The sequence below is a fragment of the Hemicordylus capensis genome, chromosome 6 (assembly GCF_027244095.1).
Source record: "Hemicordylus capensis ecotype Gifberg chromosome 6, rHemCap1.1.pri, whole genome shotgun sequence".
NCBI lineage: Eukaryota > Metazoa > Chordata > Lepidosauria > Squamata > Cordylidae > Hemicordylus > Hemicordylus capensis.
This window is the reverse complement of record NC_069662.1, coordinates 101798850-101811706: the sequence shown is the minus strand read 5'-3', so window position 1 is coordinate 101811706 and position 12857 is coordinate 101798850. Positions and strand designations below refer to the sequence as shown.

Genomic DNA, 12857 nt, shown 5'->3' with positions numbered 1-12857 from the left:
ATTCTGACAAATGAAGCTGAAGAAGGAAGCATGCTTCAATTCAAGTGTTGTCCTTGAAAAATCAGGCTTCAGCCCATCAAAGTGGTTAAGACAGGAAGGGTATACAAATGTGCAGCCTAGCCGGGGTTAGACTGTGCATGTGAAGCACCGGGAGCAAGGTCACTCCCAGCACTGCACCTCCACCAAACCTCACTTACAAACCCAGCCTTTAGCCGAGGTTAAGTGAACCTGTTCACTTAACCTCAGCGGGTGATCATCTGGGCAATCGCCGCCGAGTTAAATGGCTTCCCCCTGGCCTGCTGCCACTTCTGGCAGTGAGCCAGGGCACCATGGGATGGGGGGAAATGGGATGGGGGGAGGGAGTCCTCCCACTCCCAGAGTCTCCCTTCACTGCACTGCCACTTGGGTGGGTGCGTAGTGCAGTGGAGGTAAGGCAGCTGCTCGTCTGTCAGGGAAGGTAGGTGAGGTCCTGTGCATGACCTCAGGGACTCTTAAAACATTACAGGTGTACTTACTATGGAAAGGAATTTTTTCATCTATTCAAGTAGGTCTCTCTCACAGAATCAGCACTATGGTGAGAACAGTCCTGCCTACATGGTTGCACGTCTTTAAACATTTCATGAGCACCATGGAATTAATTTACAGAAGAACTTCTCCCAAGGCCAATCCTAACACATTTAAAGGGCAGCCCAGAGAACATGAGATCTAAGGCACACTAGGGTCATATGCATAAAACTCTGTAAACACAGTCTAGCAGACAGCTCTGGAGAGGGCAAGGGATGCTCTATGCCACTGCATTTTTGTTCTGAGCATGGTGAAGGTAATCATCCCGTCTCAAGCTCAGAAGCACACTAGAATTCAAATGCTCTCTCCCCTGTGTTTTCATAGTGAATGTCATTGCCTTTTATTGGAATTCAAGAAAAAGAACGGGGCAATTCCACTAAAAGCCTATGACATATAGGCAACAGGATTGATATGAACCTTTTATTGCAACCCTGAGACAGAGAAATGATCTAAACTATTTATTTTTCTATGTTAAGTATACAGGAATTTGAATATAAGAGTGGGGGAAAGTGCAACAGTTGTATTTTATCAGTCCTTCTAATTCAGGTTTTCTTTTTTTACAAAATAAGTTTCCATAAATACTATTCATGTAGAATATAACAGCCTTCATCATGTTTATAATATGCAACACACAATGTTTCAGAGATTTCAAAGAATATCATGGTTAGAGAATAAGTACAATTTCTTCATTTCAACTGCTTTTGCTTGGTGCTTTTAGAAGGTGCTGCATCAGCCAACAAGCAGGCTCTGAAAGAGCCACTAACATTACAGTGATTAACTTTGTAAGAGGCCTGCTGGTCACCTTCATGAGCATTAGAGTCCATTGCTATATGTTCTGGAAGAAGTTGTTTAAGAAGATGCAGTCTCATACTATTTGGTTTTATTACAAGTATTTACAGTACACGTAGATCAATGCGGCCTTTACTTCCACACTTTCACAATGCCATCTCGTGATGCAGTGACTATAAACCCTTGAGTCGTCTGGAAAGTAGCGATATCTGTGATAATGTCATGATGTCCAACTGGTAAAGACTCAGGACCCCTTCGGGGGGTTTCTTCTGTAAGACCCACCTTCTGCTTGTTTTGAATTTCCTATTGAAGAGGAAAAATCATGATGAAATGTAGATGGCTAAGAACCATTCCAACGTTCTAACTTGCAGAGGTTCTCCAGTTTTTAGCCCAATAAATACAAATTGGATGCAGTATGCTAGATGCAGTCAATGGAAGATAACTAGTGTGTCCAGTGCTGTTGAGTTTGCTCTGTGGTGGAATGTGATTTTGCTTACAGATCCTTATTGGCTTTGATCTCAATGACAGTGATATGACTCCCACTTGCCCATGCCTATGTCATGTTATGAACTTTAAAAACCAGTTAGGGAAGAGAGACATTTCTTTAATGTCCCCAGTACCAAAATAATGGAATACAAATCTGATGGTAAACAGTCGAAATACACAAGAATTAGCAGTGAAAGCCTATGTTCTTGCAATGCTGATTGTATGATTCAGTGCTAAACCAAAAGGTGTATGACATAATAAAAAACTGTGTGGTAATTCTCATTTCGACTGCAGTAGTTCTTCAATGAGCAGTAACCCTCTTAGCTCAGAGCATTCTTAAATCCTAACCCAGACAAGGCAATATAGAGGAGTTATAAAAGTTATAAAGGGGCCACAAACAGATATAAGAATATGTGAAATTGTTCTCAGAATCAAGATTTGGGTAGAAAAGTGAAATGTATACCTGAACTACTTCTGTTCCTTCAATGATCTTCCTGTAATAAGATACAGAGCTAGAACTTCCAGCAACAATGTAGGACCTCTCAGGGTATGCTAAATCCCAGAATCTGCAGGGGAAAGAAGCCAACACCGAAAAGCCTTTATTTTTTAAAGAACTTAGGGGTTTGTGTTTTCTTGCTTTCAAAATTGTTAAGCTTTTTCAATGACCTTCTTTAATGCGCAATAGAAGTTAAAAGTTTAAAAACATTCAAAAGTTTAAAACTTGAAATTGTTTGCTAAAATTGTTCTATCATAAGAACAGCCACAAAAATCACACCAAGTATCACTCCAGCTTGGCATCCAGTCATTACTGGTTGTCAAAACTCGGTGTCTTATGAAAGTTTAATTCTAAAAAATTACCCGCAGTGTACTCTATTTTCAACCTTTGCAGCCCGATTCTAAACATTTATAATTCAGAAGCAACTTCCACCAAATTCAATCAAATTTAAGCCCAAGTATGTGTGTGTAGGATTGGGTCTATTTTAGGTAGCATTGTAGATACACTGAGCATCACACCCAATAGTTCTTGGATATTCCAGCTTGGATGCATTCAATGAAAGTTTTTGGTTTTTTTTAAACGTTAGGTGCACTATTAGCCATTATTGTTGCTAATGTCAACAGTTCTACAACAGATCTCAAAATCAATGTGTGACGTGCAGAAATGTATTTTTTGTGTTCAAAATAGGACAAAAATAGAACTTGCACATAATATAAAGATACAAGCTGATTTTGAAAGTTGAGTTTAATCTAGGGCTATCACTTGATTTAAAACATTTTAGTCAAGTCATTGGCAGAGTTTTAAACAATTAATTGATTATGTTTGCATATGCTTAAAATAAAGAATCTTGATAATGAATTCTTTAAAGTGAGCAAATTCAACATTAGTCCACACTGGGAGGTTGTGCCTTTGAGTGGAAGGAAGAATAAGCTGCGATTGCCAGCTTATTCTCTCTCTCTCACTCACACATACAGGCTCCCTCATCCTAAGCTCACATTTGGTGGAGCAACAAGCATCAGGACTGGGTTATTAAACTCACTGAAGAGAAACTGGATTAAATTCAGTACTATTTAGATCACAAGTTTCAGGCCATATGATCAGGTTTCAGAAGTGCTTATACTGTATCTACAGAGTAGCTGAGCTTTCCCTCCTTGGCCCCCTGAAATCTGATATGTTCCCCTCCCCTCACCCTTCTACCAATATCTGCGAATCTTTGCACCTCACAAGAGGGATAAGTAGGATTTTTCAAAGCCTCCCAGTGTGATTTTATGCAGACGACAACTGAAGCATGTGAAATGATAAGACAGAGCTGATATAAGACAGCCAGCATGGTGTAGTGGTTAGAGTGCTGTACTAGGACCGGGGAGACCCAAGTTCAAATCCCCATTCAGTCACTTGCTGGGTGACTCTGGGCCAGTCACTTCTCTCTCAGCCTAACCTACGTCACAGGGTTGTTGTGAGGAGAAACTTATGTAGTACACCGCTCTGGGCTCCTTGGAGGAAGAGTGGGATATAAAATGTAAAATAATAATAATAATTTCTTGGATTTTTACCTTATCTTCATGTCTGAACCTGCTGTCAATAATATCGGATTCCCATCAGCTGGGCTGCAGTATATTCCATGCACACTATGAGGTGAAGGCTAATGGGTGGGAAAGCAAGTATTTTAAATGTTTGCAGCCTGGTGTATAAAGGTACTTTCTCTCTCAACACTTTAAAACACCCTGTTTATTCTAATTAACAATCATGTCAAGGCAGCAATCCTGTACACATTCGGATGGCTGCTGGTTCTACTGGATTCAAAGGGACTTCAAAATAGAGGTTGTTCTAAAATTATTCCTTAGACTTTCAAATTCAGAATCACAAAATTGAAATGTAGTATCCAAACATTTACAGTTGTCTATATTTTTTTTAAAATCTATCTATACCCTACCTCAAAAAACTGAAGCATCTTACAAATCATAAGAGAAAAACATTAAAACATTGACACAAGCAATAAAATAAAATACAGTGATAATAAAACAGGCATTACATTAAACTAAAGTCCTAAAATAACAGTAGCTAAAATCACTAAAATCCTGAAAACAGAAGTACTGAGTTAAGAGACCTGGGCAAGACAATGGGGGCGGAGCATCCGCCTTGCATGCAGAAGGTCCCAGGTTCAATCCCTGGCATCTCCAGACAGAGCTGGGAAAGACACCTGTCTGAAACCTTGGTGAGCCACTGCCAGTCAGCGTAGACAATACTGAGCTGGACGGATCAATGGTCTGATTCGGCATAAGGCAGCTTCCTACGTTCCTATGTAAAATAATATTTCTCTGGCACCTAAACTTAAGAAGAACAGACATCAGGCATATGGGCTTAGAGAGGAATGCTACTAAGTATACGGGCTTAGTAACATTCCCTTCCCGAAATGGAATGCTACCATCAAGCAAACCTACTCTGTGGCAACCTACATTTCTCAGGCAGATGTATCAAAGAAGATACTTCCCAGACATTCTTAAATCATGGGCAAGGTTCATACATGAGTGGATGGTTCCCTGATGTCATACTGTATGGGGCAGTATAGACTAACCCCAGCACTTTGAACTGCACCTAGGAGATATAGGGTGAAGTTGTTTTAAAGACAGCAAGCGCTGCTCTGTTCCACATATTGGCTTGCATTCTCCACAAAGCAATGCTACTGCCATTATTCCCAATGGGAGAAGCGTCAAAACTGGGATTGCACAATACTTAGTAAGCACGGAACAGCCCACCTCCACAATAGTGCTGATGAGCCTCACAGAAACACAGGCACCTCTCTCACCTGTCAAAAGTTGCTTTGCGAAGAATGCCAGCCATTATGTTTCTCTACTCTACTGAAAGGCAAGCTTTGGACACTTCCAAAGCACACGTCCATCTAAAGTAGGAATCTACAAGTTTGAAGTCACAAAGCCGAACCTGTAGTTCTGAAAGGGGAGGGGCACTGCTAGCCCATAATGTGAAGCGTCTGTCACCCGTTTCCATATCCCACATGGAGACTTCATTATTGCCTTGAACAGCTATGGAAAAGCAATGAAAAGTTACAAGCCAAAAAACGCAAAGCTTAGAGCACAATGCCAAAACAAACCCAATCAATACATATTCAAAAAGATGAAGACAAAAAAAAGTTACCTCAACTGCTCAGAGCATTAACTAAAATTTATTCTTGTGATAATTGTCCTTTGGTAAACCCAGGGATGCCCTCACTCCCCAAGACCTTATTCTGGCCTCAGACTAGAGGATGGAACAGGTGTACAACACTCACTTATAGCACCTTCTCCTACTGAGAGAAAGCTCCAGCCAAGCACATCGCCTCCCAGTGGTCAAATTGAACACCACCAAATCCCACCACCATCACCCTCGCCAGATGTTTTTCCCCCTGTCTTATACTCTAAGCCTTAACCATCCAAACCTTGCAATTCCTCTCATTCAGACTAAGGTGGGAAAATCCCACCTCAGTCTGATTTACTGTTCTCCCTGGCAAAATGGCCAGCCCCTCCCTTGGGACTGAACTGCCCCACATGTTGATTCTCCCCTGACAGCCACACAGACTCCCAGATAGGAGTTTTCCTGTTGGATTCCCTACAGCTTTTTTAAAAAAGCAATCTGCAACTGCCATATGTGAATGCTACCAGACCAGAGGTCTATATAGTGGTAAATACCATGTTAAAATGGATATAAGATGCTAGCGGGAACATAGCCATACATACATAAATGGCAATAGTCATACTTTTGGAAGCACTGTGTTAAAGGAAAGAGGATAAGTTCTACCTGCAATCACCCATGACTGAGAGAGGGGATGCATAAGTAAGCGTCTGATCCGTGTCCTGGAAGGATGGGGATGACTGGAGATGGGTAACTGGAACCTCATATCCCAGCAAGCCATGGTACCGCTGCTTGTACCTTGTGAAGAAAAGGTAATCACGATCAGAACTTATGGCTTAAGCAACATCCTGAGCAACCCTGAAAGGACATCAATATCAATATGTACTATAATCAGTGACATCTTTCCCTGCTACTGTTACTTATGATTTATGCAGGACTTTATTATTTGCACAGCATTTTAGAGTCTATATTGTCTTTGGTCTGACAACAGTCTTAAGAAGTCACTATTAATTTTCACCTTACAATAAGGAAACCTAATGTTGGAGAGTGTGATTTTACCACAGAAAGTCCCTGGCAGAATTGGGAGGGGGTTGAATTTGGATTCAATCCAAGTCCAACTCTCCAGCCACTGAGCTACACTGGCACTCTAGAAGCAAGCAGCTCAATAATCATCCCAACCTAATTCTTGATCAAAGGGCAATCATAGGAACATGGGAAGCTGCCTTAAACCAAGTCAGACCATTGGTCCATCTAGCTCAGTATTGTCTACACAGACTGGCAGCGGCTTTTCCAAGGTTGCAGGCAGCAGTCTCTCTCAGCCCTATCTTGGAGATGCCAGGGTGGGAACTTGGAACCCAAGCATGCAAGTGCTCTTCCCAGAGCAGCTCCATCCCCTAAGAGGAATATAGTGCTCAGACATGTAGTCTCCCATTCAAATGCAACCAGGGCAGAACCTGCTTGGCAAATGGGACAATTCATGCTTGCTACCACAAGACTGCTTCCTTATGAGGCAAGGCTACAGCATCTGGGGCTCTTTACCTTGGAAGAGAGGCAACTAAGGGAGGACATGATCGAGGTGTATAGTATTATGCATGGAATGGAGAGCGTGGAAAGAGAAAATTTTCTCCCTCTCTCACAACACTAGAACCAGGGGTCACCCCATGAAACTGAAGGTTGGGAAATTTATGACAGACAAGAGGAAGTACTTTTTCACACAGTGCATAATTAATCTATGGAATTCTTTGCCATGAGATGTGGTGATGGCCACCGGCTTGGATGGCTTTAAAAGGGGCTTAGACAAATTCATGGTGGACAGGTCTATCAAAGGCTACTAGTCTGATGGCTGTGGGCCACCTCCAGCCTCAGAGACATGATGCCTCTTAATAACAGTTGCAGGGGAGCAACAGCAGGAGAGAGAGAGCATGCACATACCTCTTGCCTGTGGGCTCCCCAGAGCCATCTGGTGGGCCACTGTGTGAAACAGTATGCTGGACTCGATGGGCCTTGTGCCTGATCCAGCAGGGCTGTTCTTCTGTTCTTAAGACCAGCTCTCCTCCCCGTGCACACAGTAATTTCAAAGATATAATTAAAAAACCCAACAAAACGCATCTTACCAATACAGAGCCAGCACTGATGAATGTCCACAGCAAATGAGGTTATAAGTCCCAGCCTTAAATCATGCTTTAATGTCCAGGCATTATTAGATGATCTCAGGTCCCATCCAACTAAGGAACCATTCACAGTGGCATAAGCCAGCACAGACTGGGCTCCTGAATTAAAATGATGCATGTCTACCACACAGCCATCATCCTTCCGATCTAAAAACCTGGACAGAATAAAGCAAAGAAAAGATGGATATTTCAGTGCTCTTGGAAACTAACCCCGCAATTCCCACTCACTAAAGATTTCATTATTTCAGAGAATCAGTGTGGTGTAGTGGCTAGAGTGTCGGACTAAAACTGGGGAGAGCTGAGTTCAAATCCCCATTCAGCCATGATACTTGCTGGGTGGCTCTGGGCCAGTCAATTCTCTCTCAGCCTGACCTACTTCACAGGGTTGTTGTGAGAAGAAACCTAAGTATGTAGTACACCGTTCTGGGCTCCTTGGAGGAAGAGCAAAATATCAAATGTAAAAATATAAATAAATAAATAAGAAACATTATTTGCCGTTTCTGTATTCGCACCTACAGGCGAGAATGGAACCCCCGTGAATGAGGGTCACCTGTATATACTTGACTAGAGCTGCCAATTCCCTATCTGGCCCTGCTATTTCTTACTTCCCAGGTTTCCACTCAGTCTTCTCACAGATTTTAGAAGAGAATTACCATCCTGAAAGAAAAGGGAGAGGATGGGGGGAAATGAGCAATATGGCCTCTTAAAATATGCCCCTCACAGCCAAAAATAAATAAAAGATCCAAACTAAAAACCCCAGGCTTTATAGATGTATAACAAGCTATTACATCTCATGGCTCTTTGCACACAGGAGAATGAGATGGCAGAATCTTGAAGTAACAGAGTGGATTGTAACCCTTCAGAAAGCAGGTTGGGGAGCAATTTTGAATGTTCTCCCATGTCAAAAAAATCTCTTCACGTAAAAGATAATATGTCAAGAAGAAAGCCTCCTTTCTACATGCAAGGAGCCTTTCTTTCCTAGGGGAAGATTCAAAAATATGATCTTGCAGTCTGAAATAGTACTGTCCCTTCTACCAGTTCAGGACTCTATCACCTCATTCCACGGCATGCTTAGACCTTCTAACTCCATTGTGTAGATTTTAAACCCCTTTCACTTCAGTAGGAAGGAATTGCTAATCCGAGTCTGCTAAAGATATCCAATGGAAAGCAGCAAATGACTGATAACACACCTGCTTTGTATTGGATGAATTTTAGGAGATTTGGGTAATTTTGAAGCTTCAATCCCAAGAAGTTGAATAGCTCCATTATCTGAAGCTATAGCCAAGTAGTGAGAGCCCTGGCAAAAAGTCAGTGTCGTCACACGCCCTCCAATTCGAGAATATGTGTTAATTGATCTGTTTTAGAAAACAAAAAGAAACATTTTCAAGACCAGTGTTCTCTAACCATTCTAAAACACCATATAAGGTTAGGACATTAAAACTCAATAAAATATCCCAGAGAAAATAACTTCCCCAAAAGGTGAGTTGCATGAGTATCATATCTCTGACTACGAGGGCTATGCAATCGTATCGGTTCAATAGGAATATCTGACCAATAGGCCCACTAGCAGGCATTATCGGAAGGATTTCCAATACTCACACTTTCTGGGGGGCATTACCACCACCACCACCCATTTCGGAGGTGCAGTGCTTAAAATCAGGTCGGAAACTGGCTTAGAGACACAGTCTCTCCAAGCTCTCTCAGGTCTGATTTTTAAAGGAATGCACCCCTGAACTCAGGGTGTGGGGGGGTACCAACATAACCCCCCTAGGAGCACCCAGATTTATTTATTTATTTATTTGATTTTTATACCACCCTTCCAAAACAGCTCAGGGTGGTTCTATATTATTATATATTATATAACCAATAATCCTTATTATTGGTTAAAGTATTGGGCCAATGTCCTCCCAACACCAATAGCGGCAGAGAGACTATATTGGCCTCCCGATATTTTTTTTGCGTACTGTTATCAGCTCAGCATTGATTCAATATTTCTGGTGGTGCATAGGCCTACTGTCTACTATCATTGCTTCTTCCATGGACTCCTGGGAGTATAGTTTTGCAAGAGTGATAAGCACTCTATCAAGAAATCCCTACTCCTGTCACAGAACTAAAATTCACAGGATTTTGTGGGAGAAGTCATGGTAGTTAAACTTGATCAAGTGATATAAAGTCAGCTGGGGCAGAGATGGATTAGAATGGGTAAAAATGGGGCACAGTGGACTCAGGGCAAAAGTTGTAGGTCACATGTGTACAGTAGTTTTTCATTTGGTTAGGAGATAAAAAAGCACGTGTTTGAGAATTCCTTTTCACAGATTTTCTTTTTAGAGTCTAGAGAAGGGATGAGTATATGAAATGTGAAGAAAGGGGTGGAATATTGGGATAAGAACCCATGAAGCAGGGTAAAAGGAAGCAGTTTAAAATACCGTATACCATGCCTTTACTCAGATACTTTGAAACAAGACAGCTGAATGTCTTATGATCTCTCAGGTGCAACAGCTGTGGTCCTAAATTTATACCTACTCTATAGTTAGCAACCCTACCAGTGGAAACATTATTTAACATTAAACATCACCTAGTAGTAGTCGTCTTGCCCTCCATTTTCTGACTGTTCCAGATTTTCACTGTTCCATCATTTGAGCATGTGGCAAAAATTGAATGCTCATCAGAAACTCTAATGCGGTTCACAGCAGACTTGTGTTCATGAAGATGAGCAACTAGCAGCCCTTTAGGATGCCATCCTAGGAAAAGCAGCAAAGGGTGTGTTTTCATTAAGTGAAACAAAGGGTTCTCCTCAACCTCCTCCTTCATTCAACCTAGAAAGTTGTCATGTGAGATGTTTATTTATTTTATTTATTGTTGAATTTCTATCCCGCCTTTCATTAAAAACAACCCCAAGGCGGTTTACAAAAGTTAAAAACATACAATAAAAATGACAATTACAATATTAAGCTAAAAATATAAAACAAATCTAATTTAAAAACTATAAAAATACAAGCATAAAAACTATAAATGAGTAAAAACACATAGAAGCAGCAGTAGAAACAGTCATGTAAAAGCCTGGGTAAAAAGCTAAGATTTAAGAAGCTTTCTAAAAACTGTGATGGAGTCTGAGGAGCGAATGGCCACTGGGAGAGCATTCCAAAGTCCGGGGGCAGCAACAGAGAAGGCCCTGTCCCGAGTGCATGACAGCCGAGCCTCCTTCATTGTAGATGAAATGAGGGAGCAGAGCCCCCCTCAGATGAATGACCTTGTCAAGTGAGCAGCAACCCTTGGGAGCAGGCGGTCCCTCAGATACCCCAGGCCCAAACCATTAAAGGCTTTAAAGGTCAAAACCAGCACCTTGAATTGGACCCGGAAACGAACTGGCAGCCAGTGCAGCTCTTTCAGGATGGGTGTGATGTGCTCCCACCGGGCAGCTCTGGACAAAACCCTAGCTGCCGCGTTTTGCACTAGCTGCATGTTTAGTTAATTAGGTTTAACACCGTTCTATCCAACACAATGTTGCTCAACGCTGCTTACAATAAAAACATCACACTTACAAACACACACAGATATAGCAGACAGGCATCAGCAGAAATACATATTAAAAGAACGAATGCAGAGGCTAACATTGGGCAAACCAGAAAACCAATTAAAGCCAGATTTAAAGTGTCTAAAAGGGGTTTCAATATTGCTTCTGGGACAATACCAAGCTTGTTTTAATTTCTGTAAACAAATGTAAGGGTCTATTACAAGAAGTTGGGGGTAACAATTTGATTATTTTTAAAAATGCATACAAAAATAATCATGAATAAAGTAATTCAAAAGTATCCATAGATAGTTTAACCATGACAGACATGTTACGAAGCCAACAACTATGAGCCTTCACATTAGCCTTCTGAAACCTGTATCATAAGCAGGATACACACTCATACAGTCATGACTATGGCACGGCTTAACATATGCTGGTTTTCAACAGGAGTATGGATTTGTAGATCTTTAGAAAAGGGAATGCAAGTACTAGCTGTCATTTTCAGCAACATTAAGAAGAGTGATTTCCCCCTGTGCTTCTTTCTCTCGCTGAAGTTCCTACAATTCATGTTCCTGCTCAAGCTTGCCTTATCCAACTGCCTACATGCTCCAGAACACTTTATCCTGCTCCTTTATACTCTCTTCCACTAGTATTCATGAGGAAATCTGGGTTTTTAAATAATATTTTTGCTACACGGCCAAAAGCAAAGTCCATGGAAGCGCTAAAAAGTTCAGCAAATAGCTAACGGACATAATGAGGGCAGAACAGTCACATATCACCTCATCAGAGCTTGAAAGGAAACTTAAAGTTGGGGAATAGAGCATTGAGTGTTGGCAGGCTAATATGCCATTACAGAGCGAGGGAGTACAGTAATTTAATTTAATCCAGCTGCCCTGTCAGCTCTCAGGCCTTGGGGTGTAGTTCCAACTCCCCTTGAACCTAACCATGCCCCTTTGTAATGCCCGGTCGGTTCAAAACAAAATCAAAGTTATCCATGATTTGGATGAAGGATCCAACCTGGCTTGTATACCTGAGACATGGTTGGGGAGTTTAGTGGTTCCAACCTCTTCCCCCCAGGGTACTCCGTTGCTGATCAGGTTAGGGAAAGGTGGGGGGGGGGTTTGCAGAGTGGCTGTGGTTCACAAGAACAACATCTCCTTTACCAGAATCCCTGTGAGAGAAGTGACTTATATTGAATGTGTGTATCTTAGGTTGGGGACTCAGGATTGACTGGGGATTCTGTTGATGTACTGTTCACTCTGCTGCCTAACAGACTCCCTAACTGAGCTAGTCACTGAGTTGGTGTTGGAGTCACCCAAGATTTTGGTACCAAGTAATTTAAACATCCAATTTGGGATGGGCTTGTCTGATGCTGCTCAGTTGTTCACAGTGGCCATAACAAATAGCTTATCCCAATTAATCCTAGGACCTACACATGTTGCTGGTCACTTGCTGGATGTGGTCTTTTGCTCAGATCAGGGCAGCCTTCTGTGGTGGGGTTCCCTGTAGTTTCCCCATTGTCGTGGACGGACCACACTTCAAGGTTAGGGTTAGTTTCACATCACATCTGACCCCTGCAAGGAAAGCGGCCAGGAGCGCTTTTTACCAGCTGTGACTGATTCAACAACTCCACCCATTTCTTGAGGAGAATGGCCTGAAGACATTCTCCAAGTTGGACTACCTCCAAGTTGGACTACTGCAATGTGCTCTA

The 12857-nt window shown here is 41.9% G+C and overlaps 1 protein-coding gene across 4 annotated transcripts in view; it reads right to left on the bottom strand.

The window, feature by feature from the left end:
* Positions 1-1007: 1007 nt before the first annotated feature.
* The window catches only part of PIK3R4 (phosphoinositide-3-kinase regulatory subunit 4), a 31613-nt gene continuing 19763 nt past the window's right edge, over positions 1008-12857 (bottom strand). For 3 of the 4 annotated variants that reach the window (XM_053265382.1, XM_053265381.1, XM_053265383.1), the window contains 8 exons: positions 10208-10373; positions 8823-8987; positions 7576-7787; positions 6128-6259; positions 5276-5376; positions 3889-3977; positions 2303-2405; positions 1008-1656 (listed from right to left, as the gene is read on the bottom strand). In XM_053265382.1, the coding sequence (XP_053121357.1) occupies positions 1486-1656; positions 2303-2405; positions 3889-3977; positions 5276-5376; positions 6128-6259; positions 7576-7787; positions 8823-8987; positions 10208-10373 (1139 nt within the window). In that variant the 3' untranslated portion in view covers positions 1008-1485. The remainder of the gene's footprint in view (positions 1657-2302; positions 2406-3888; positions 3978-5275; positions 5377-6127; positions 6260-7575; positions 7788-8822; positions 8988-10207; positions 10374-12857) is intronic. The other variant, XM_053265384.1, reaches the window with a different exon arrangement.